Source organism: Heloderma suspectum, chromosome 10 (assembly GCF_057233095.1).
Source record: "Heloderma suspectum isolate Gila_16-S chromosome 10, 16-S_ref, whole genome shotgun sequence".
In the NCBI taxonomy this organism is placed as follows: Eukaryota; Metazoa; Chordata; class Lepidosauria; order Squamata; family Helodermatidae; genus Heloderma; species Heloderma suspectum.
Window position 1 is genome coordinate 4,262,495 of NC_139467.1, and position 26,223 is coordinate 4,288,717.

The following is a 26,223-nucleotide window of genomic DNA, read 5'->3' on the forward strand; positions in this document are numbered from 1 at the left end:
GCTTGAAAAGCAAAGTCCTGCAAGTTGGCTGCAGGCAGACTACATTCATGTACAAATTATGCTTTATTTTTGGAATCAATCATACTTAATTGGGTTTTTTCCCCTTTCTCTTCCCCCCACCCCCTTAAAGACTTAGCCCCAGTTCAGAATAAGAATGCTTGATACATACTTTGAAACAATGCCAGTTATGCTAGAATAGATTGTCTCCTCTAAATGCAAAATAGTAGAGGAAATAAACCAGTGGCGTGAATTGACAAATAGGTTGAAAGTCTTAAGAACCAGGTAGAAAGAGTTAGGAGCCAGCCGTGTAAAGATGCCTATGGCTCAGATCCAAAAAGCTACTTTAGGTGCAACCAGGATCTTGAAAAAAATCCAATGGAATTTTAAAAACTTTTTTTTGCAAATAGCAGGCCCCCCTCCTCCCCAGAGCTATATCACAATCTGTTTCAAAAGGTGTTTCTCTTGTGATGGTGGGGCTGCTGTTCAGGGAGCACAAGCATGAAAGCCCCCTTGAGCGTATAGTTTTCTTTGGATCCTGGCCTTAAGCACTGAAACTACATTTTTGTAAGTGTGGATGGCTCATTTTCAAAGAGAAAGCAGTTGTGTTTTCTATGGAGAATGCAGAGACATCCTGGAAAAGAGATGGAGGGAATCTATACTAGTAACATCCTCCTCAATAAGGGTTAGAAGCGTAGGTATGTCTTCCTTAAACCGTATGTCCCCCTGCTCCCTTATCAATTGATTTCTTCTAGCAACGAGAACTGAAGCGAATGAAGGAGTAGTGCGCATCTGTCTTTCAGCGGTTATGTAAGTTTTCTTTGTTGGGTCCCTCCCATTCAGCTCAACACCTGGAAGGAGTTGGGTGATCCAAAAGTAGTTTTTGAGATGGGTGTTGATGAGGATAATGAAAATGACTCTTTGCTATAGAGTTACCTTTTGAAAACTGTTTTGGCTGAGTGGGCTTGAGAGCTGTGATTACAACAAGGGTCTGGGACCCTACATGGGGCACATGAGGGTCAGGACGATTTGGGGAGTGTTTATAGAAACATGCTGTGTTATGCTGGCTGAAGCCTCTCTGTTGACTGCACAGCACAACTCTGCATGTTGATGCAATCTCAGAGTGTAAAGGTGCAAGAACCATTTGGCTCCAGCCCCAAAGCTCGGTTATTTTTGCAAGCACAAAGTGGAATAACCCCCAGCTCAAAGGTGGTAGCTGACTTCTAAAAGGACCAGGGTCAGGCATTAGGGCTTCCTGGAGGCCATGCGCTCTGACCTGAAACCTCCTCCTCCCCCCACTATCATAGATGGCTGTGATTACTTAAAGAAGCACTCTGGATGTGCTCATGGTTGCTTTTTACACAGGAAGTGCAAGAATCTGGGCAGCTTGCTGTTTACAAGCAAGGAAATGCAAGAGTCCTGCCAGTGGGCTGCAGATGAGATTACGGCTGTATTGTAGATAGTCTTGTTCACCTTCTCACTCAAGAGCCTGTCATTGCCCATCTGCCCATGAATGAAGATCTTCCAAGGCTCCCCTCTGGCTGACCTTGTCCTCAGAGTTAGGCGAGTGACTACCAGAGAAAGAGGCTCCTTGGAGGCACCTAGATTCTGGAACTCTATCCCCAGACACATTTGTTCAGGGATGGCTCTGTTAGCCTTTAGGCACCAAGGGAATTCTGGCACTTTCAGTGGTACTGGATATTCTTCTGGGCAACCTGCCGGCCTCAGTCTGATTCCAAAAGACCTCTGCATTCAGTCAGTTCAGGCTTCTGGCAAGAGCAATCTCTCTTTCTTGGCAGCTCCCTGGGCTGGAAGGATGAGAGGGAGAGAGAAAAGGAGGTGGCAGAGGAAAGGGGTGTCTGGCCTACTTTGGGCTCTAGCCCCACCCACCACTGAGATGTGGCCCCCAACCGATTACCCATGAGAAGTTGTGGCCATTGACAGAAAAAAAGGCTGCCCACCCCCACTCTTGGCCCTTTTAATCACCTCCAATGTTGCCTTTACTTGGGCTTTTAATTGCTGGCTCTTGTTTTAGCAGCTATTCGTTCTTTTTTGTTGATGTTGCATTTTAGTGTGTTTTACTTTGTAAGCCACCTTGAGGCCATGGAATGCCAATGCTCTAGAGAAAAGGAGAGGGTCCTGTTTGATGGAGAACTGACTTCCAGAGCAACTTGGTCAATGCCATCTACGGAATCTGTGACCAAACCTAAATTTCTTTAAAATCACATTCCCTTTCTAAGGAGACATGCCAAAAGCAGCTACTTAGCACATGTTGCTGTTTCTACCCAGCCCTGAGGAGCAAACAGAAACACAGCCCCCCCCACACCTATGTTAATTCCTGTATGTGTTGTCTTGTTATCCTTACTCAGTGTCTGGGTCTCTATCATATCCTGGCCTTTTTAAAAATAGGTTCCTGCTTCTGGAATAGTGCTGAGGGGTTATAGAAATAAATACAGTCCAAAACCAACAATATCCCATGTTTTCTGCATGTACCACTCTTCCTTCCTTTGTCCATTTTGACCCTGTCTGGCTTCCGCTGACCTTCTTGCGTTGCCTGGGCAGCCAGTCTGAAGCCACTCTCCCCAGCCCCCTTCTCCCTCCCTCCACGACTGCTTTGTGAACATCCAGGGAGCAAACCAATGATAGCTGCAGCTGTGCAGCATCGCTCATTCCAGTAGCTCTTCCGTGGGAGGCGTGGCTGGCTGGCTGGCTCGAGGCATCTGCAGGGGGTGGAGGCTCTGCAGCTGCAGTTGTGGAGCGCAGCTCTCGCATACAGAAGACTCCAAGTGCTGCCTTCCTGGATCCAAGTGCTGCCTTCCTGGATCAGGTGGCCAAAGCAAAGTTCTGACACCAGGAAGGCAAGCAAACAGCGTTGTCCCTAGCATCTAGTGTTCGGGTCACTGTTGATTCCCTTAATCCAGCTTCCTCAACCTGGCACCTTCCAAATGTGTTTGACTACAACTCCCATCATCTCCAGCCAGCATGGCCACTCCAGACAACCACTAAGCAGACACACACATAGACACATACGCGTGCCTGTGAATCACTGGTTTGTTTTATCTCTTCCCTTAGAATTTGGGATTACATAAAATAATTGGAAAGGGGCAGGATAAAGGACTTTAAGACACACCAAGATGGACTGAGTAAAACCTGGTCTTAAAAAGCATTTCACTCATTCCAAAAGAGAAAATCTATCATAGGATATTTTTTCAATATTCCCCCACATTTCTGATTCTTCCAGCAGAAACATTGGAGATAGGACCCTGGACAAAAACAGAGACACACCGTTCTCTTCTCTCTCTCTCTCTCTCTCTCTCTCTCTCTCTCACTCTCTCTCTCACACACACACACACACACACACACACCCCTCTACCTCCCCCAATGCCTGAATGTTCCCATTCTCTCCCCCCCCCCCCAGGCCTTCATGGTGGTTCCTGCCTCATAACTTCTTTGTGAGGATGAGCATGCTGACAATTGTGGAAGTTGGGGAACAATAGGGGTGGAATATTTAAGTGTAAAAGGGGTGGCAAGTCTACCTGAGCCACTCTCACACTTGTTCAGAAGAAATCAGCCTCTAAACAGATCTCATCCTTGCAGGGAAAAATGTTTGCTCTGATTAGGAGAAAATTGTTTTTTGTTTACATCTCATAATAAGGCAGTTTTATTGGCAGTGGCAGACTTTGCTCTTATAGCAACTAAACTCCGAGCCAGTTTTTTTTTACTCTGTGAGGAGTGATAGGGGTTTCACTGATTATGAACCATTGTTATTGGTGTGTTTTTATTTTTATGTTGTTGTATTTTAGTTGTAGTCTTTGTTTATTTTGTTGCTGTTGTAACTAATGGTTCTAATAATAAAAAATCATTCACCTATGGCTGGTAATATGCAGTGGAGTCAAAATCACTAGTTTTCTCTTTCTCTGTAGATTCCCGATGAATTTGATAATGGTAAGTAGATAAATCTGGGTTTTTTTAATTGCTTTGATATGCTGGAGTTTGCAGACCGAGTTGACGTGGTGGGAGAAATGGGAAGCAAGGCATAGTGCTGGGGTTGGGTTGCGGGATAAGGTTCTATAAAAGCTGAGAAGAATTGGAAATACGGTGACAGAGAAAGTATCCGGGCTTTCCTGCACAGAAGTGCTCAGTTTTATTTTGTTTTAAATCCAGATTTTGTCCCTAAAAATACATTTATTTCTCACCTGAGTTTTGAACTAATTTTTAAAGCAAATGGTGTGTTATGGCTTTTAAATATGTGCTTTTGTTATCAGATTATGTCCTAGGGTTTTTGTGATGCCCTCACAGCTGGTACACCACAGCTGAAATATTCCAAATTTATGCTTTTGAGAGAAGAGCTGAGAGCTATTGTGATACTTTCTCAGAATAATGATGAGTACTCATGTTTGTGTAAACTTAGTATGGGACTAGAATGTGACTGCATTTATTGAGAGCAAAGTGAACATTCAGGAGTCCTTTTAAGACATAAGGGTTGGCCTTGAAATGTTACCTGGATGCTGATAAAAGAAAGCCTCATGCATCATCTGAATGGAAACTTGGGGACACCTCCTTGAAATGTAATGTAGTTTGTACTGTAATGTGGCCTAGAAGCTGCATTATAAACTCTCTAGTCTCCAAAGAAAGGTTAAAACAGTAGAATTCAGAATAAAAGGGGCAGTAATTCTGATCTCTCCCATTTTTTCTTATTAATGTCAGGAGCGCCCTAGCGGCCTCTTTCAGTACACTCCAATAGCCAACTCAGGACACAGACGAAAGGATTCTTTTCAAGGCTTTAATCCTTTTACAACTTAATGACTCTTTCAGATGCTAATCACCAGCGACTAAGCAATGAACAGCAGAGTAACCTATGCTCCGGGTAGGCAGTTGGTCCCCGTTTGAAGGAGAATCACTTGAAGACCCTGAACTTATGGGCTAAGGAGAGATCCTCCCTCTTTCCCTTGGGTCCACGGGAGGCGGCCGTTGCTTGCGCGCCAAACGGGCGCTACGCCTCCTTTCCATGCCCTCCATCGCTCTCTGCGTCGAGCGTCTAACAAGCCCCTGTCCCGCACTTTCTCACTGCCAGGGTCACTATCTATCTCAGGAATGCCAGCAGGAGGAATTTCTGCCAGCTACTGTGCCTGTGAGGGATGAGCTGGCTCCTCTCCCACGGTTTGCTGATCCTCCTCAGAATCAGAACTGCTCTGGGGTTCTATCGGCTCAGTTTCCACCCTGACAATTAATACTATGTGTGAACTGCTATTGTACCCACATGTAACTTGGGAAATGCTAGTTTTTCATAGCTATGCTTACTGATGTGTGTTCCCTGCTCAGATGGCTTCATGGTTCAAGAACAATCTGGTAGAATCTGTGGCTTTAACCTTTTAAATTTGTGCCACCATCTAACCAAATGTCTTCAACTCCTCAGTATTTCAGTAGCTAAGAAGTCTGGCGGGCAGACAGGCAGAGCTGAAATGCACCAGAAGTTAAGCTATAAATATGTTAATTCCCTGATGCTATAAACTGGGTAGTAAGGGAACGGCAACAAGCGTGACCTGCTTACACACCCACCTCTTCACAAACATTTTTAAAAATTAAACTCCCCGCAAACAACCTTCCCAGAATAACCGGAATTGCTTTACATTTCTAATTGGGTGAATGAAAGGGCCTGGCTTTCTTCAGCGGCTGCCTTGAGAGCAGATGTACTGGTGCATAAACAGTGCGCGCACCCCTTGTCAAGAACAGAAGGTCAGGCGGAACTTATGTTGCGATGGAGAGTTAACAATGCTTCTCCGTTCCACAGACACCCCCCTCCCCCATTCCCATTCCAGAGCAGAGCTGGAGGCGAAAAGCAGTGGCCAACCTTATAATGGTAATGAGTGAAGAGCCTGAGAGCCTTTGGGGCAGGAGAGACGGCTGTGTGTGTCCTTGGGGCAGCACAAGCCACAGGCATTCCAGATGTCCTCCTTCTTGGCTGTTCCACTACTCAGGAGAGGGGAGGCAGATGAAGGGTGAGGCATGTTGCAGTCAGGCTCTGAAGGCATCCTGACCTGCCAAGGCCTTCCCGTGTTTCTTCAGCATGCCTTTGCATCAAATTTAGCCTGTAGCTACTGATTTGGTCAGAATGGTGTGCTGTGTGGGGCTTGGTACCACCCACCAAAGTTCAAACCCCAAACCTGGTTCAGTCCTCAGAGGGCTACTTGGGCAATCAGTTTTGACTGTTAACTTTAGGTGGATCTGATGGTCCATTCAATTTGTGTCATGCTCCTGTCTGCCTACAGCACAGTCCTCGCTGCTGCATAAATGCAAGAACACAAGCTTTTAAAATTGTTTATGTGAGAGCACAGCAAGGGTATTTTTGGTTCCCCTGCACAGAAACCTGCCCATGAGTGAATCTTTTAAAAAATAGTATTTGGTGTTTAGAGGTTTCAAAAACAAATGGGGGCTATTGGGTGTCTTTTTGCGCAGCAGCGGGCCAGATGGAACTTTGTACTGTGTTTTCGAAAAGCAGATTGTTCAACTAGTGGAACTTTTCTGATAAAATACATAGGAAACCCGTGGGGAGGGAGAGCAGCTTTGGGGAGGGTTTTTTGCCTGGGATAGGAAGCGTCTTTTACCAGCGCCTTTCAGCTGGCCTGGCATATGCTCTCAGCAGATTAAAAGGCATTCTCTAGTCACAGCCTCATTGTTGCCCACAATGGATTTACTCATTCATCTGCTCCCGCCCCCAGCCTTTTATGCTCCCTCCCCCCCCTTTTCCCTTCCTTCCAGATTTTTAGCTAACTCCACAAGCTCTTTGCTCCTTGATATAAAGATGTACAGGTTGTTGTTAATATGTTTTGTTTAACCACTGTGCACCAATCCTTGGGCTGGGTGTACCAAAATTGTTCTTCGCAGCCTTGCTTCCCTGCACTCTTTTCTTTATGCACACTTGTTTAACACTGGCTACTTGTACTGAGCTAAGGAAACGCCTCCCAAGCTTAAATTAACCTTACTAGACACTGCTTAGCTTTTAAAATAGCTCACCTTCACTGGGGAAATATGTGAGTTCCATTATCCAACACAGACCTAATGGAAATTTTGGAGATGGCAGCTTGAAATATATATAAAAGATTTCTAATAATGCTATTCATAAAATGTCATAGCACATCAGTAAACCAGTTTCAAATCGATAAACCAATTTCAGTAAACAGTAGCTGAGCCAGCATAACAAACAAAGGCAAGCAGCATTACAAAGCCCTTCTGGAAAAGGGCAGCCTTCAGCTGTCTCCAAAAAGACTTCAGGGAGGACCTGCACCAGCCTCTCTTGGGGGAGAGTTCGGGGGCTGCCACAGAGAAGGCCGTGCTTCTTGCACAGGCAAATTTGGGGTTGGACTCGATGGCCTTGTAGGCCCCTTCCAACCCTACTATTCTATGATTCTATGAAGGCTGAGATGGAACCTAGAGCAGGAGCTCCCCAAAAGCTTTCAAGTAGGGAGGGGCAGCTTGTATGAGAGGATCAAAGCCATTTAGTAACATAATGTACTGTGCAATATAGCCTGAATGCAGCTGTCCAACAAAAAACACATCTCTACGCTACCTACCTTTATAGAAGTTGGAAGATTAATTCTGTAGCTGGTTATAGCAAACCACATATCAACAGTTCAGTGCAGGTGACTCTTTATGTAAATAAATGACTATTCAAGCAGCATCTCCCTATCTCCTTATCCCTGGTATGTCAGCCAGAAACTTTAAGCTGATTTCTAGAAAATAAAACTAACGACTTTTAATTTTTCTGGTATCAATCATAACTCACTAGAAATAAGCAAACATCAAAGCAAATTTGTGGTTTTTGAAGCAATGTGACTTTCCGAATATCTTGTAAAGTGGTTGCCTTCATATCCATCAACAGTGCAGACGTTATTGTCCTGACCTGGCACATATTTCTGTATCACAAGAAACTTCCTCAAGCTAAGCATTGTTTCTCCAGACGGACTCCACTGAAGAGTGTATAGCATGATTCCAAGATATTGTTAGAGGTGGCTCTAAAAATTAAATCGGTGTCTGGTTCATCAAACTTGGATGTGCATTTGTGTAAATCTTTCCTTTCTTCCTGTTGCAGACCGATAGCTTTAAAAAAATCTTTAAAAGATCTAGTCAGGCAGCCAAATTCCACCATATAAGGCTCCAGTTGACACCTGAGTCCCTTTCGCTCAGCCAGTCATCTACCCCAGCTGCTCAACTTGGATTATCATAACAGTTGCTGCCAAATTACGCCCCATTCAGCATGCCTGCCTTTGATTGATTAACTTACAGTTTCTGTTTGAATAACCCTGGTCGCTAAGATGCTAAAGCTGTAATCTCAGAGGGATAGTTAATCGCGCTGGTGTGAGGACTGTGGTCTCGCTCACACGCTCTTTCTTCTTCAGCCTGACCTCTGCTTAAGCGAGCTGGTAATTGAAGAATCCATTAGTATTCTTTTGGAAGGGCTGTGGGACTCTGCATATGTTCAAGCCACATCAGATGGCTTGAGGAGGGAGGGGGGATAGGAAGCCATGCTTAAGCTGCCAGCCACAGAGCTGAGCTCAGTTAATAGTCATTCATCTAGACTGAACTGTTAGCAGACTTTTACTTACTAGCTACAGCAGCACCAAAATGTTACTTTTATTGATCTGATAATACTTTTGCCTGGGAAGGGGGTTTTTCTTCCTGATGTCAAATGGACTGATGAGTGAGGGGCACTTAAACTGGGTTTAACTAAAATAGTTTCCCCACCCCAAAAAAACCATTCCTGGAACTGTAGTTCTTGATTTTTGAGGGTTCCGAAATGGCTTTGTTCAGTTCCTAGAGCTGCAGTTCTCAGCTGGATGCCATGGCAGTAAAACAGGTTTGAAACTGGTTTACATGTGTGTTGTGCACCCAGTCCACACATGTAAACGAAGGGCCTGTCCACATGAGCGGAACCTATCAAAACATGGAGGCACACCCGCTCTCTTTGGCAAAACCATCTTTCAAACTTTAGCATCCAGGCATGCCCAGAGCCAGAGGTGGGTATGTACATGTGTGTACAATGACATTTTCACTACCAGCAATAGGTGAGATGCTTACCATGGTAATTCTGTTCTCAATTGGCTTTCAGATCCAGTGGTGATTCAGCACCTCCGAAGGTCATACAAATACTTCAAAGATTATAGACAGGTAAGTGAGCCCTCCGTGGTCTCATGTAGTATAAGGCTTTTTCAGAATCTGTTCCTAATTCTCCTGAAAGGAAAACTGACCCCCTAAATATCAGAGTGGGCTGTATCCTAATTGGGTGTAAAAAAAAAAAAAAAAAAAGTAAGTTGCTCTGTTGGAATCAGTGGGTCTCATTTCCACTAGGAGTTGCCAGACCCTCGTGCCCTCTGTGATAGGCCGCAGCGCCCCCAGTTCACACTGTCAGTTCCTTAAACCTATTCCCGAAAGTAAGCTTCCAGTGGTAGAGAAACAAACCAACAAAAAAACTCCTCAACACCACTTTGTCATGTAGGAGCCATGACCAGAAGAAAATGGCTTTCATTTTGTTGCTTTGAAAAACACCCTGTTTGCAAATGTATGCTGCTGTTCTAAATTCGTGGTTTCATCAGTTTCAACCCAAGGGCCCCCGCTGGGTAGGTGTGTGTGTGATGCACGAGCATCTCTGAGAGCCATATTTCATTGGACTGGCTAGATTTAGTGGATTTGTGCTGTATTTTTAGGCTGAGTATAGTGTTTTATTATGTGTCCGTGTGTTGAAAATAGGTCTGATTCCCCGCCCACTTCCGCCCCCCAAAAGTTCAGACTTGAGGTGTTTAATATGCTGTTCTCTAGCAACCCAGCTACTTAATTAAAAGCATATAGTCAGTTGCCCTGAAGTGGGGGAATGACCGATGCGCGCCCAGTGATCAGCGTGCTGAGTCAAGGTACCACGGGAGACCAAAGTCCATGGAGGTGAACGGAGTGGTGTTGAAAAGAAAAGAAAAGAAAAGAAAAGGCCGCTCGATTGACTTGGGCAGCCCTTTCTCTGCGTTTGACAATAGCTTGTGCCTGCACTGTTGAAGTTTGTGGCTGCTATTTCTGTGTTAGGCTTTGTCATGAAGCAGCCTTCTGCCTCTTGGTGCTACTGCACACTGTGAATCCCATCAGCTGTCAGGGTGATCAGCTCGCAAGCCTGAACTTTGCCCTCACCGGTGCAAGCTGCTTTCAGCCCAACAGATTTGCTTTGGTTGGGAGCGCACGTTCCTTTTAACGCGCACATTGCGGTGGTGGCAGTGACTGGAGCGTGCTGCTGCCGCCGCCGCCACCACACCACACACTCGGCCCTTCGGTATTGGCAGTCCAAAGGCTAGAGCAAACACAGATGGGTGGAAAGTCCACTCTAGAGAGACCTTAACTTCCTAGCAGTTGCAAGGATGCGCCTTTGTTTTTTTGTGCCTGTCTGGGTATCGTAAGGGTTGGCTTAAGACAAGCTGCAACCTTTGGGAGCCTTGGCCAAAACCCTGTGCTGCATACCGTGAGGTAGTGTTTCTCAGGCACCTCCTCCACCCGCCCCGTGTTTGTAGCAAGGTAATAAGATGTATGATCCTGGCTGTTACTCTCTTCAGTCAGGCCGACCATCCATTGGGCTGCGATCAAAGCAGTTTGGTTTCTCCTCTCTCTTTTGTGTGGAACTGCCAGGTTAGGAAGTCTGAGTGGTAAGGAGAACTGTAGTGGAATGCACAAGGCACTTTGGTATTGTAGAAGCTGCCCCTTTCTTGCCTGCCAGCAGAGCTCGGGTAACCGGCTCCTTTCCAGGCTAAAGTCATACCTTAAACTGAGCAAAATGCTGGTTGTGACTTTGCGGATGTAACCTCGGCACATTTTTTTATGCCATTAATGCAAATGATCCTGAAGTGACCAAGCAAAAGATCTTCAGAAAATGGGGGTTCTTCTGACTCTGGGGTCCTGGCACATAAACACCCATGCTCGCTCTCTCACTCCTGAATGAGGTATGTGGGAGTCAACATTGGTGTTCAAAAAGGAATTGCTAAACTCATGACTGAATTAAACAATTGGATTTTTGTGTCCTGGTTTTTTAGGCTTCTTAAAGCACACACTATAGTCATGTGTTAGTATTTTTCAATTAACAGATGAAGGCTAGAAGCTTAATATTTTAACAGGGACTGAAAGATACCTCAAATCTAACCTCCAGGCCCAACAAAGCCACCTAGGCAAGGGTCTGTCTCATGCGCCTGTCTTTTTTACTGTTACAGTTCTGTGTTTATTTCTTTTGCAGATGATCATAGAGCCCACCAGTCCTAAGCTGCTCCCAGACCCCTTGAAAGAACCCTATTACCAGCCCCCGTACACCCTAGTCATCGAACTCACAGATGTTCTCCTTCACCCTGAATGGTCGGTGCGTATCCCTTCCAAGGCTTTAGGGAGATGTTGCAAATGTGCCAGTTCTTTCCCTTCTGAGCCTTGCTTCGTCAAATTATATGACCAGCCAGCCCACTTCTTGACTGACTGTGCAAGTGAACCATCACCTGCAACCTGTCTTTATCTTTGGGGTGGATGGTAGTAGCCATTCTTCACCTAGTAGGGGGCTTGGCTGGCTGAACGTGACCACTAGATGAGCTGCTGTGACCAGCCCAGGCTCTGTGGTGTCCCTAATTTGCACAGTGTGAAATAGACCAGAAGGGTTTGGTAAATTCTTCAGCGTGCTCCTAGGGATGGGGAATTGCCTTTGCATGTAGCGTGTGGGCTTGTATCTCGGCCATTGTGAGAGTTTTTCCAAACTAACTGCATTATGCAGGCACCTCTTGTGTGTGTGTATGTGAGCACCTGACTTCCTCCTCCTCCCACTTTGCTTGCTTCTGGCGCACAGTCATGATGCATGCGAACATAACGTAGCTGCGAAGCATCCTTCCATCAGTTGAAGGCAAGAACCCGCAGTGAGTTTGGTGTCCTCTCAGTGCAATGCTTGTGTGTTCTATTAAGGAAATACATAGGAGGCATGGGACCTGGGATGCCTTGGGCAGTGGGGAGGATGCAAATGGCCAGGAATGGGGGACATTTACAGAGATGGCTCGGGGAGCTCAGGACTGAGATTGGCGAAGGGCAGAACTGATGGTTTAAACAGAGCTGCGAGGCTCAGCCCATCCTGGAAGACATCACCCAGTCCTAGAAACTGAGTGGCTAACTGTGATTACTTAGTGGTGAGCAGAAGGCAGTCTGCACATGCCTAGAGGGAGTGTGTCTGGACCTTGCACACTGCCAATGGGATTCAGAGCTGAGCCCTAGAAGGAGAGAGACCTGGCAGACCTGGGCTCAGGTTCCTCTGGGGTCTCGCCTGAGCAGATATTCCACAGGTTCCAGATGAAGGATAGATGGAGAGGAGGGCCGATGGTGGCCATGCTGCGGAGCTGGCTTTCTCCCTCATCCGTCACCCAGCAGCCATTCCACCGGGTTGCTGGAGAGGGAGAGACAGGAAGTCGGGCCGTGCCATTGACTCAGCCATGAGACCGCAGTTTTTGACAGCTCCTCCCTGAGCCCTTTCCATTCTAGCTGGCGGTGATAAGAAGACCAGCAGCATCTGCTTGCATTGCAGCCGCATTACAGCTTCGAGACGCATCACGGCTGGTCATTATAAGAACCTTCAGCTTCCTTCTTTGCTTTTCCCTTCCCTCCCCTTCCCCTTTTCCATTTGTGCCGTGTCTTCTTAGATATAAGCCTGAGAGAGACTGTCTTGTTTTATTGATCTGTAAGCCCCTGGCTGAAGAGCGAAATAAATAAAGTTGCATGTTTGGGTAATAGCTGTAAGTTGCCCAGCCTGTACGGGGCTTTTCTTACCTTCCACTGGCTCCTGTAAACACAAACTGAGGTTGGGAGAGTAGCTGGGATCTGATGCAAGAGGTTCGGAGTTTAAGAAGGCAGCCTGTGGCGTTTGCACTGGGGGCGCCTGGGAGATTTCAGGAGATTTTGCTGACCTGCTGCTGCAGTGGTTGGCACCTGCTCTTTCTGTGTCATTGGCTGTGGCTTTCTCCCATGGGTCTGCTTCCTTTCCTCTCCCTCTGTCAGTCCTCTGACTCTATTTTGTCCTCAGTTAGTGACTGGCTGGCGCTTCAAAAAGAGGCCAGGCATCGATAACCTGTTCCAGCAGTTGGCACCGCTCTACGAAGTCGTCATCTTCACATCTGAGACCGGCATGGTGAGTGCTCTCTCATGGCACCCTGCCAGTCACAGCTCAGCTCTCTCAGCCCAGGTGTATCACACGTTTTCAAGGGAAGCTAGATTGGGGTAAGGCAGCCTCTAATCCTGTGATGCACCCGGGAAGTGAGGGTGCCAGTTCCTTGGCAGAATTTTGGGTGCACACAGCTGTTCTTTTCTAGCAGCAAATTCTTGTGAATGCACTGTGTGCATCTTTACATCTGTGTGGTGTAAAGGCAGATTGCTAACTCACAATTCTGATCAGGGTCCCAAAAGCCTTGCAGCCGCTTGAGGAATTTGTGTGTGATTGGAGAGGGGGGCAAAGTTCTGCCTACCCGCTTTGTACCTCCTCCCTTCCACTTCTCCTTTCTCACGCTTGAGTGGCAGGAGAGTCCCACAGGGGAGCGTGCTGCTGCTCATTTGAATGTGTATGGGTCCAGCCACACTCCTTTCAGCCTATTGAATCTGGGCTATTACTGTGCTAATTGAGTGGGTCTGTCCTTGGGGGAGAAAACAACAGCATGGTCAGGAGACCTGTGGGCAAAAGACAAGAAACTGCTCGGGGAAGGGAAAGGGCCTGTGTCCCTGTCTGGCTTGTTTGCTCTTATTTAGCACATGCGATTCTGTTAAGCCAAGTCGCAAGCAGCTGTCCACATTGAGAGTTGTAACTCTATGTGATAGGGACAGTATGCATTGATCTGCGATGCTGCACAGTTTTACTAATCACTTAGTGACTTAGTCCTAAGAGGGTGCCCCATTAACAGCACACCGGAACAAAGAGCGTGTGGCGGTGTTCTTTGGTAGCTCTTCCACATGTATGGAACTCCTTCTGTCAAAGGTCTGCCAAAAGCCTAGCTGGAGCATATTTTGGAAACAGCGCAAGATTATCTGTTCTGAGCCAGTGTTTGGATGTCTTGGTGTTGTCTGTGTGTTTAATGCTGCTGCCCACCATTCACCTCCGGGATGTAAACCTTCTCAGAATGAATAAACTAAACTGCAGCTTGGCCTGTCTGAGGACTCACAGCACATGACATTAGCAGCACAGTGCACTGCAACGGGCCCAGACATTACTGACCTGCTGGAGTGATCTTAGTGAGGATGTGGCTTATTCCTTTGCTGGTGCCCACTCCCCTCACCAGCAAGCATAGGCTGCCCACATCTATTCTGGTGATATGTCCTGAAACTGCAAGGTAAACAACTCAGTGGCCATTTACAGTGGTGAGTGTAATTACGCTATTTAGGCGGCTCGCACATGCAAGGAGGGAAAATAAGCCACTGTGGCTTATTTTCCCTCTGTGATTGTGCAAACCCAGTCATTGTTACACTCTATGGCTTAAATAAGGCACTGTGGTTTGCAGCATATGCTGGGTGCCCATTCTGTGACCCAACCTCCACTTGTAGGTTGCCTTTTCATCTGAACCTGGCGAGGGTGGGTTGTTGGCGTGGTTAACAAACCACCCACAACCCTAAAACAGCCCATACATTTTGGATGGTTTGTTAACCATGCCAAGAACCCACCCTTGCCAGCTTCAGACAACAAAGCAACCTACAAGAGAGGTTGGGTTATGGAACAGATGCCCCAAGCATGCCTCAAACCACAGTGGCTTATTTAAGCCATCATGTGTGACAATAACTGTGCGAACCTTACCAGTGAGACCACATGCTAATATTCCTCAGCCTGAACTGATGTTTGTAAACTAGTTTTAGACATACTTTGGGCCGCAAGATAATTCCATTCATCTCTCTCTGTTCCAGACTGCCTTCCCCCTCATTGACAGTGTAGACCCTCATGGGTTCATCTCCTACCGGCTTTTCCGCGATGCCACCCGTTACATGGATGGGCACCATGTTAAGGTGAGGGTTCTGGGCTTCTGGACTACTTGGCAGCCAAGGAAGTGGAGATGTCCAGTCGACTTACACTGTGGGTTGCAATATTTCCAGTCTGGGATAGTGGTTAGAGTGTTGGCCTAGGAATGGGGAGACCCGGGTTGAAATAGTCTCAGTGTCTGTCTCTGTCTCTGTCTCTCTCTCTCTCTCTCTCTCTCTCCCCCTCACATCCTATCCTACCTTGCAGGGTTGTTATGAGGATAAAATGGGGATGTGGGAGGAGAATCATGTGTTCCACCTTGATCCCCTTGGAGGAAAGGTGGGATAAATAAATATGCTGGGAAGTACAGGAACTGGAAACGCCTTTTAAATATTTTTAGATATCCATTCTTTTTCTTACATATCACGGTCTAGCACATGATAAATCTTCTGAGAAAACTGTTGGGCTGCAGCAGCAGCGACATATTGTGTTACTATTCATGCCCACCTTCTGTCCAAATAAAATACCAAGGGTGACAGCCATATGCAAGCTTACTCAGAGATGTAAACGCTCAGCTTCTGTCCTTATTTTTCTGCCTCAGCTCAGTTATCAAGCTCTCTTGATTTAGCTAGAACAGCAGGGCCTTTCTCTGGTGAATGCTTGGCTTTAAAATCACAATTCTTTTTCCCTTCCCCGCCCCAAGGAGTTTAAAACCCTGTCTATATTTTTACATTTAAATCGAACAGCTTTAAACACAATGTATTTGGGGAAATTGCAGTATACAAATACAGTGGCTATGACTAAATGAAAACCTCTAAGGTGGAATTTCTCTTCAGTGGCATTGAGGGAAGGAGGATCATAGCGTCTGCTTTGCGTGCATCAAAGGCACCTCCCTGGGGAGCTGCTGCCAGCCACAGTAAAGAGCGTGGCCTTGCTGCTTGGCATAGTTAGCCCTTCTGGACTCCCCTAGCAATGTGGAAGGATGGTGTCTGCTGAATTTCCTCATCCTTTATAAACTGTATGCTGGATTCAGACAGAATACTTTTATTGGATCCTTCCTTCCTTCCTTCCTTCCTTCCTTCCTTCCTTCCTTCCTTTTTCATATATTGCATTAATATCAATGAGAAATTGAAATTAAGGCTGTAATCCATCTAATGTATACAGCCAGTATTAGGTTCTGTTGAATCTAATGGGTCTCAATTCCACTTAAAGGTTTACAGGAAAGGGCTATAAAAGATGATGACCCTAAATGTCCATACGCACCCAGTGGACTTGGTTAGATGGACTTTCCTCACATACACCTGGTCTTGGCATCCATAGTGACATGTTTCAGTATAACCTGGCCCCTCTCAGATATCTTCCACAACTGTACTAAGCACCTTGCCTGTTCACCAAGCCCAGACAAGCGCAAGGTGGAAATGCCAGATGCGCTCCTCATGTCCTGCAATGCGATTCCCTGGTGTCTGCACACCACAATAAGGTGTGGATGGCTTTGCTGGCCTTTGCTTTGCTGCAAGCCTGCCTTCTGTCTGCCCTCCCGGCCCCCCCTTCACCTCCCATCTGCTGCCCCAGAGCTGGTGGGGTGTCTCTTTCTCTCAATGGTCTGCGTTTGCCGTCTCTGTGTGCTGATTGTTGTGGATTCTTTTTTCTAAGCCAAGGGTGGGGGGAGGAAGGGGGCAGGGAGTTCTCCCCTCTTGTGGGGAGCAATCCTGCTGTTCCTCAGACTGTAGAGCTGTAAAAGGTCTGTACTGTAATTGCTGAGTTAAAGATGTAGAAAGAAAAAAAAGCTAACTGGGAGTGTACTGATGTAGCTGGAACTTTCAGGAAGGTGGGAGAAAATGCTTAACGAGATGAGCATAAGATTCCTGTTTAATTCTTTCAAATGAAATAGTTTTTATGGCAGTGGAGATTCGGAGTAAGGAAACACATTAATGGAAGAAGCCATCTTAATGTTATTATGACAGCAGGCAGGCATCATGTCTGTACCACATAAATCAAGTCATATTCATTTTTTTAAAAAATTAAGAAATATTTATAGATGGAATTCAAAACACTAAAAAGTAAGTTCTGATAAGAGAAGTTCTCCAAACAAGTGAGGTGGTGCCTTTTGTTGGGCCAACGTAATAGTTCAAAATCAGGAAACAATCCTTCAAGTTGGGCAGAACTCTTCCTCAAGAATACTTGTATTAAAATAAAAGGGAAGCTTTACAAGCTGAAGCCAAAGTTGCCTCCAGCAAGTTGAGTGTCCTCTAAAATGAAGTAAAAGGAAAGTTGAAACAGGAACAGTATCACTTGGATGCCAAGCCATCAGGTTAAATGGCATCCCAGAAACCCGGCAGTAAAAGCGATAGCAGGCGGAGAGCTTTTCAAACAGGAAATTCGATTGCAAGATACCACTTCCATTTAGAGTGCCCTTGAACCCCACAGGGCCCTCTGCAGATTTTCAGGCAGGCTAGCAATTGCCTCATTAATTTCTGCTTCTCTTCCAATGTGCAAATGTGTCCTGAAGCGCCACATGAGCTTGAGTGAGCCAATCTTGTCTGATTGTGGACACAAGCCTGCCTCTGTATCCTCTTCCTCCTCCTCTTAGGATATCTCCTGCCTGAACAGAGACCCTGCCAAAGTGGTGGTGGTAGACTGCAAGAAAGAGGCCTTCCGCCTGCAGCCCTTCAATGGCATGGCATTGAAGAAGTGGGATGGGAATTCGGATGACCGGACACTCTTTGACCTCGCTGCCTTTCTGAAGAGTAAGGAGAGGGTTGCTTGAACTTACCATGGCTACGGGCTGGGTAGTGGGGTGAGCTGACCCTGGGGCCATTGTGGGATCCCCATTCCTGGCTGCTCTGCAAAGGAGACTTCATGAGCCACTATACTGTGTGCATTCCACAAATCCATGGTAGCACCAGGCAAGTGCAGAATTTATTATCTACATTATTTATTTGTTTATTTACATGCAACATTTGTATACCACATCTAAAGCAGATTCCAGAGTGGTGAACATAAAAAGTAAGATAGTAAAAAGATTGCTTCCTGGAATAGAGCTGTTTTCAGGAGGCACTGAAAGCAACACAGTGTTGGTGCCTGCCTGATCTCCAGGGGCAGAGAGTTCCAAAGAAAGGGGGCCACCACACTGAAAGCTGTTCTCTGGGTGGACTCCTGTCAGGCCAGAGGTTCATGTGGAACCACCAGGAGCACGCCCTCGGATGACCTCAGTGACTGGGTATGTTAGTAAAGGAGAAGGCACTCTCAGGTATCCTGGTCCCAAGTTGTTCAGGGCTTTGTACACTAGTAGCAAAACCTTAAACTTGGTCCGGTAGCAAATAGGCAGCCAGTGCAGTTCCCTCAGCAAAGGAGTTGCAGGCTGAAGGGACTGCATCTTTTGTCTTGTTGTGTTTCAGGATAGCAAGTTTCTATCCCTTATGGTTGCAGAGAGAAGTCTGAGCATGTCCAGGCTTTGCCAGGTGAAATACCAGAAGCCAAAGGGGAGCTGAATAGGACTTTTCGGGGGTGTGGGGTAACTCCTTCCTCCCCTTTGGCTGACAGAATACTAAGTTATACAGAAATAAGGGAAATGCTGGTGTACATAATTTTAAGCTACAGAATGTGATTTTCTTTGGTGGAAAAACTTACCTTGGCATTGTACAAATAAAGATGTTCAGTCTTTGAGCTAGTACACCTTTTATACTTGTTGCCCACAGCTATTGCCTTGAGTGGAGTAGAAGACGTCCGGTCAGTGCTAGAGAACTACTCCTTGGAAGAGGACCCGCTAGAGGCATTTAAACGCAGGCAGTCCCAGCTGGAGCAGGTGAGAGTGAGGGTCAGGTTTTGCTGCAGATGCCTTCATCTGAGATCCTTTTGCCGTTGTGCTGGTGCTGAAACTGGGTGAGGAAGTTGGTTAAAAGTTCTAGAAAAAATGCTAGGCACCAGTGCCAGATTTTTTGGCACAACTCATTTGTGTCGGGGTTGGAGTTCCAGGCTGTAGTCCAGGTTTTTTGGTAGAGCTGTCTCAGTGGGAAAGGGAGGGGGGCCTATGGGCAGGGGGCTTTGGGGTGGACAGCTGAGGCATAGGTATATATTTTAATATTTTTAATACATGGCATTTAGCATGCTGAGTGCTGTTCATATGCATTATTATTTCAGTAACCCTTAATCACAGCCACTGAAGGTCAACCAGTGTTGTTATGCCCATTGGAGGCTGAGCAATAGCGATTCCAGCCAGAGATTTCCCTGCTCATACTCCTGAGCCACTGGCCTACCTATGCCAACTCTTGATTTTTTAGAAATGCTACTTCCCTGGTCACTTAAGCTTCAGGCAGGAAAAATACTGCAAAAATAAAACTGTGGGACACAACACAGTTCTTGATCAGAGGGTAGAGCTGGCTGGTATTCTTTCAGAAGCCCCAGTTGGGCTTGGGATCGGTATCTCCCACACCATGCATTGGTTGGCCCTGTTTTTTATCTGCACATGGGAAGCAGCTGAAGGAGAGTGTCTCTGAGGATGCGCAGAATGCCATCTCCCCCGCACTGACTTACTACACTAGCCTCCTTGACACACTCGCATCTAGGGAGGGGAATGGGATCTTCACTGCTGCGAGTGGCGCTGTTTAAGGACTCCTTGGTGATGACTGGCTCCCTCCCTCTGTGCATCTTCTCTCAGGAAGAGCAGCAGCGTCTCTCTGATCTCTCTCAACACAAGAAGCAGCAGCTCTTCCTGGGCTCCCTGGCAAGCCGTCTGTGGCCTCGCTCCAAACAGCAGTGACGGAGACACTTCCAAGTACAGACACACCACCTGCAAGTGGACTTCTCAGCCGTTCCAGTGCCCAGTGGGAATGGTGCCCCCTGGAGAAGGCAGTGAACACAAGGGGGCATAGACTGTGGCCCGAAGATGACAAGAATCGGGCTGCAAGAGCTAGCCCGCTCTCATCCTTCTCTTGAACTCCAGCAGCAATATCCCCTTCAAGGACTAGACAGCTGTGTGCATCGCCAAGCCCTCCCCCGAACCCTTTTCCAGAGGGAGAACTCTTCCAGAGCAGAACCTGTGGTGGCCCCTGGAGCAACCTCCTCTCTGTGTAACCAAGGAAGTGTGCCTCACCATCACAGCCAGAAAAGGGGACAGCAAGGGCAGGGTGAGGGCCTGCTCCTGGATAGCTTCTGGATCACTTTTTCACATACTGTTATCATGTTCCTGTCAGATTCAAGACCACGCTGCTACTCTGTTGGGGTGAATGGAGATGAATGTTGGATATACTCTAAAATAAATGGTCATCTTTATAGTGATGGCTTCTGCGGTGTCAGTCCTGGTTTCCCCACAACCGGGGGGGGGGGGGGGGACGACACACACGTAATGAGCTGTGCGGACCTGGGTGGGTGGGTTTGAATCTTCATGCTTCTTAGTTGAAAAGCTGCCTTTGCAAAGGTTGGCAGAGATTCCAGTGCAACTTTGAGTAAGACAGAGCTCAGGCCCCACCTTTTCCCCACCCTCCACATCTTGTTGCAGGAAAGTCCTCTCTAGTCTCCATCCTGAGTCCAGAGTCGGATATAAACAGGAAAGAAAGCCAGCTGGAATGTATTGGGTGGGGAAGGGGAGAGGACTGGGGACTTGCAGAGGAAGAGCACAGAGTGGTTTGAAGGTGTTTGGCTTCCGTTGCACTACGCTTCATCTTTTTACAACTTGTGTGATTTCCCCCCAAATGTCAAGAGTATAAAACCCAGCCCTGTGGAGCAGATTTTTACTGGTGTCTGGGACTGCCCTGTACTCCATGGTAGTGTAGGTGATTCACTGCGCAACTGCAGCTTTTATATTGAGTGCAGAAAATTCAGCTTCCTGAAGATTTCAGCTTTTGTTGGCAAACATGCCCAACTCGAGAGAAGAAGCAAGGGGTAGCAATTGGGAACTCTGCACACCAGCACAGAACTCCAAAAGTCCAAAGAACTGGGTGAGAAGCCTCTAAAGCCAGCATGTGCACAACCTCCATCCCAAATATGGCTATTGGAAGGAGAAAGGAACTTAGAACTCCTGCCTTCAAGCAACATTCCCTCCTTTCTGCTTTTTTGTAGCTGGAGAATCTGGCTAAAACCCACCCCACACTTATACTTGAAAGGCAGCATAATTGTTCATCCCCGCCTTCAAAAGCACTAGAGCTCTTGCACAAATGCCCAAGCAGCTCTAAATTGCCTTGGGCGTATGCTGAAATCTTGCAGATGTCCTTGTTTCCATTTCCCCAGCTGTGAAATGGGCACAATAGTGTCAAATATTGTGATTCTAAAATACTCTGCATGCTGAAAACATAGAAATGCAAGCACAGCGTGCTAGTGTCCCAGCATCTCTGTATGCCTATGTGGTGCAGCCCAAATCTTGCTTCTGCAATTATCCTAGTCCCAGCCTGGTGAGTCACTGGCATCATTTCCCTTTTGTGGTCTTTTCTTTTGCCTGTGCAGCCAGAATGCACTACTTGCTGCAGTCTCCTTTTCCTTCCCTACCTTATTCTTCTTAGAAAGAATGTAGGGGGGGGGGAGACATTTCCCGACAGGAACCGATTCCAGATCTTTCCCACACTCCCCCCTCTTCTCTTCTCCCTCCCCCAAAGAAAATGCGTTTCCAGGCTGTGTAAGCCAGACATTCTGAGGCAGGGAACAGGAGAGGGGTAAACAGCTGAGTGGGTGGGAGGCAAACACATGAGTGTTTAGAGCACAAACAGGACGTCAGCCTGGAAGGACGTCTGCATCCCCTCCTTGTTGCTTTTTCACTGCAAGGTTATGTTGCAGTGATAATTCCCTTTCTTTGCTCCCAAAAAAACAAGAAGAAGGGGGTAGATTTCTCTGTGCACTGCAAGGGGTAGGTGATCTTAGGCCGGGTGGGGAGAATGGTGCCTTCCAAGTTGGCTGTATCCTAAACTAGCTCTAATACTTGGGATGGCACGAAATATGGAAATAACCCATTGACAGTAGCTAAGCATCCACCACCAGAAACAGAAAGTGGAGCCTGTCGGTGGCTAAGGAAGCCCAGCTTTTCCACACTCAGGGTTATTCCTCGTCCTGCCAGCCACCTGCTTTAGAGTAACTACCAGTGCTTAAATTCCCTCCTGCCAACTTTTCTGTTGGGTCTCTTTGCCTATACAGACTCTGCTCATTGCAAAGTCATGAGGAATGTGACCGAAAATAGCAGTAAAGCACGTGGGGGTGGGGACATCATGATTGTGGGAGGGTGTGGGGTGAAACACTGGCAACAGATCTCGGGAGGGAAAGTCAGCAGGCATCGTGAGGCCCAGGAGCTGTGCATTGAAGAGCAGGGTTGGAAAGTGTCTGGAAAGCAGTTGGGACTTGGAGATGCTCAGGCCAAGCACAAGAGTTGAAAGCGCTCCCAAAATAGACCCTGCAGGTCACGGACAGTACATTTCTGACCTGCTTTGAGCGGCGTCTGCCTCGACCCTTGGGGTGGGGGAGGCTGCTAATTCTAATTCTCATGAGAGAATATGAGGGTGCCTCCTTCCCCCTCCCCCACCTCAAATAAATAAATAAATACATCTCAGAGTTGCCAAGGTCTTGTCTCATTGCTTCCTGTTTGGTGTGTATAATGAATCCGTTTCCTGAACCTTTTGACATGACCTCATCCTCAGCCTGCTGTTCTGTGTCCTGCTTCTCGTGCCTCCCCCTGCCTTCCTGGTTTAGTAGCAGAGAAGCTGCGAGAGAGACTCATTTCAGAGCGTGTTGAAACAAGCTTGGGAATAAAACAGCTGTGGCCTTTGCTGCCCCAAGGGCAAAAGTTTTCCAAGGTGTTCTGGCAACCCCTGGGACTGGTGCCTTGAGAAGATCACAGAGGGATCTCATGCAGTGCTTAGACAGACTATGGGATTTTCTACCACAAGATGTTGAGATGGTCAAGTCCTGCTTTGCACGCAGAAGGTCTCAGTTTCAATCCCTGACACCTCCAGTAAGAAAAGACCTTGGGAGAAACTTCTGCCCAAGACCCTGGAGAACCACTGCCAGGCCAGGGGGTGCCACTGGGCTCGACAGACCAAGAGTCCGAGCCGGTGTGAGGCAGCTTCCCGTGTTCCTCACTGAGGGTGGCCTCCTGGAGAAGTGACAAGTGGGGCTTTCCCCTGAAGCGCACCGCTCCAGGGCAGTGTATTCTTTTAAGATGGCGAGTGTTCTAGGCCAGGGGTGCTTTTTAAAAAAATTGGGCCCACCAGTTGGAGCCAGGTGCAAAATGGTGTCACAGAGGCAGGGCCTACGCCCTAGGAGTATGCACAAAGAGAAATCTATATCTGAGTTACTACAAATCAGATTCTAACAGCCTAATGTTGGCAGTGGGGGCACTTCTTGTTGCTGCCGTTAAACAATTGGGAGTCCGAAATCCTCGCGCATCTACTGCAACAATCTACCAGTAGATCTGGATGAAACTTCTGCTCCCACCTGCTCTAGGGCAAGCTCTTCAGTTCTCAAGAGAGTGTTGCTGAGCCCCGAGAAACCCAGCTTGGGCCCTGCTTGAACTGACTGCCCTAGAGCATTCCCAGAATCCCCCACAATGTGCAGAGGAGTGTTCCCCATCCTGGTGCCATCCAGATGTGTTGGACCACAACTCCCAGCATGCCCCAGCCAGCCATGGAGTTGTAGTCCAACACATCTGGAAGGCCCTGGGTTGCCACAGAGGCAGGGCCAGCCTTAGAGGTGGGCGAGTGGGGCAGTTACCCTGGGCACTGAGCTGGGGGGGGCACCAAGCTCAGTGGCTATGTTTTTTAATCTACTCTCTGCAGTGAGCTGGGGTGGCAAAAAGCAAGTTCTGTATTTTTTTCAAGCTTCTACAGATTCTTTGGGTAATATCCTAAAATAAAGAATGCTTACCAAAAATAGGAACTGCTACAAAACAAAATATATATATAAGTAAAACCTGTGATAGTTCTGCTGTGCTGCATAGCGCACTGCCACTGTTCAGAATGTGGCTTTTCAAACTTTGGCTTGTGCAAACTAACACTGGCTGAGAGATCAAAGTGTTGAGCCATGTCATTCTTGAGGGACGTCACACCTGCACCAGGCCCCATTTCTCCTCTAGGTGGCCCTGCAAAACTGACTCGGGGGCGGGGGGGGGGCACCAAAGGCACTCCTTGCCCAGGACAATATTTACCCTAGGGCCAGCCCTGCACAGAGGTCCAAAAGAAAGTTTGGACCCTTGCACCTGCATGCATGGCATAGTGCCAGAGTAAGTGAAGTGACCGGGCAAAGTGCATCATTTAGAGCATGGGGTCAGGGGACATGGTGAGCTGGGGCAACCAACCCCACCAAGTTCCCACATGTTTGGAAGGGGAAGATCTACGCATTGAGCGGGTTGTTCAAGCACCAGAGGCTAATGGAGGGCACCGTCTTGCCAGAGGCTTCCAGCTTGCGCCTCCTGCTGCCAAGCTAACATGGCTTAGAGATGTTCCCTTGCGGCTTTTGAAGAATGCATCTTGTTTCATGCTGGCCGGTGGCAGGCGTGGGAAGCCATGGGGAAAGGAGTTGGGGCCACCGGATGGTGACGCACCAAAATTCAGAGGGACTCTTGTGTGCGCGCGCGCACGTGCTCATGTTCTCTAGAATTCTAAAATAGCAAATCAGAATGCCTTGGACTACCTGAAATACTTATTACTTAGTGTAATAAGTAAACATACTTACTTCTGTATGTTTGAAAGTACTATAATACTTTTCAGCCACCCACTGGTGAGTGATGGCCAAGTGTTCTTAGTGCGGTCAAGCATTTTGGAACTCCTAGCCAAGTTCTGCCCCTCACTCAGTTCTTGAACATGAAAGGGGGAAAGTGATTCATAGGTTTGTATAAAGAACAAGGACAAAGCCATACTCAGTTCTAATCGGTAGATACCCAAAACATTTCTCTCATACTTCAGGTAATGGCTGGTGAAATTGCAAAAACCAGGAAAGGCTAGATTGCTGGTTGGGGAGGCAGTGTTCTCCAGACACTTGGAAGCAGAAGAAATCATACATATTTTGTTTAAGTATCACAATGTACATAACTCGCACCATTTTCTTTGTGCATCATCCAGCTTGTGGAGGTTGGTGCTGAGCTTTTTGTCAAGCACTCCTTGGAGGAAGGGTGGGAGATTGTATGTCAGAAAAGTAAATAAATTGTAAAATCAAAGATGAGGTTTCCCTCTCTAGGCTCTCAATAGCAGGAAGACTGTGGGACAATATTGTCTGCCATTATCAGTTGCAGCTGGGGGGGACGGGGAGGAATCTAAACTTGGTGGAAATTGCTTTTTCTTGCTCAGAAAACACACTTTTTCCCCTTTCCTAATATGTCCCCATCCACCCACCCCTGAAAAGCAGGAGCTGCTGGTAGCAGACAAGGCGGAGACAGAAATCCTGGTGTTTCCTTCCATTCATGCTTAGAGCAAGACTTTGTGCCTGTATCCTTGTTCGGCATTCTCCTACCCCCTGGACCCAAGGGGGCTGCCTCCCTGCTCAGTTGATGGCCTCTTGGAATACATGTGGCATTCTCGGATCACCAGCACACCTTGTGGTGTGGAAACCAAGCCGTGTGTCCCTGGTTCCAGAACTACAGACAAGCCAGCATGTTCCTACCGCCACCGTTTGAAACAGGAGGTTTAATCCTGGCCTACTTTACAGCAGAGATGTTGAAGCACTTTCAGCCCAAGGGCCAAATTCAGTTTTGGAGACGTGCTCAGGGGGCACATTCTCATGGTGGGTGGGGCCAAAGGTGGCAGGCCAAAATGCAAAAGACCCAGCATATTTTAGCTGCAAGCTCTTGCTGCCAGGCCCTCAGCCTTTGTTGTTCAGTCGTTCAGTCGTGTCCGACTCTTCGTGACCCCATGGACCAGAGCACGCCAGGCCTTCCTGTCCTGCGCTCTCTCCCGGAGCGTGCTCAAGTTCATATTCATTGCATCCGTGATGCTATCTAGCCATCTCATCCTCTGCCGTCCCCTTCTCCTTTTGCCTTCAGTCTTTCCCAGCATCAGGGTCTTTTCCAGGGAGTTTTCTCTTCGCCCCTCAGCCTTAGGAGAGGCTTTTTAGCCTCTTAGAATGGGGAAAAGGCCATGTAAAACCACCAAACGACTGGCAGTCAAGGGGAGGGGATGTGACCATTGTGGGACACAGCGGGGGGGGGGGCAGATCCTGCCCCCAAGCAGTGGTGGAGTGGAGGCAGGGCTCTCAGGGACGCAGCCCCAGCACTTTCTCGTTAGCAGAGACTCTGATGTCATCTGCCACCCCCCTCAGAATTCCCCCTTTCCTCTGAGCTC

At 47.5% G+C, this 26,223-nt stretch overlaps 1 protein-coding gene across 2 annotated transcripts in view; it reads left to right on the plus strand.

The window, feature by feature from the left end:
- Positions 1-20,258, plus strand: part of TIMM50 (translocase of inner mitochondrial membrane 50) — a 34,480-nt gene extending 14,222 nt beyond the window's left edge. Inside the window, exons 4-11 of one of the 2 annotated variants that reach the window (XM_084814689.1) lie at positions 3,921-3,942; positions 9,104-9,162; positions 11,255-11,374; positions 13,064-13,168; positions 14,923-15,021; positions 17,565-17,721; positions 18,673-18,779; positions 19,632-20,258. In XM_084814689.1, the coding sequence (XP_084670815.1) occupies positions 3,921-3,942; positions 9,104-9,162; positions 11,255-11,374; positions 13,064-13,168; positions 14,923-15,021; positions 17,565-17,721; positions 18,673-18,779; positions 19,632-19,733 (771 nt within the window). In that variant the 3' untranslated portion in view covers positions 19,734-20,258. The remainder of the gene's footprint in view (positions 1-3,920; positions 3,943-9,103; positions 9,163-11,254; positions 11,375-13,063; positions 13,169-14,922; positions 15,022-17,564; positions 17,722-18,672; positions 18,780-19,631) is intronic. The other variant, XM_084814688.1, reaches the window with a different exon arrangement.
- The last annotated feature ends 5,965 nt before the right edge of the window (positions 20,259-26,223 follow it).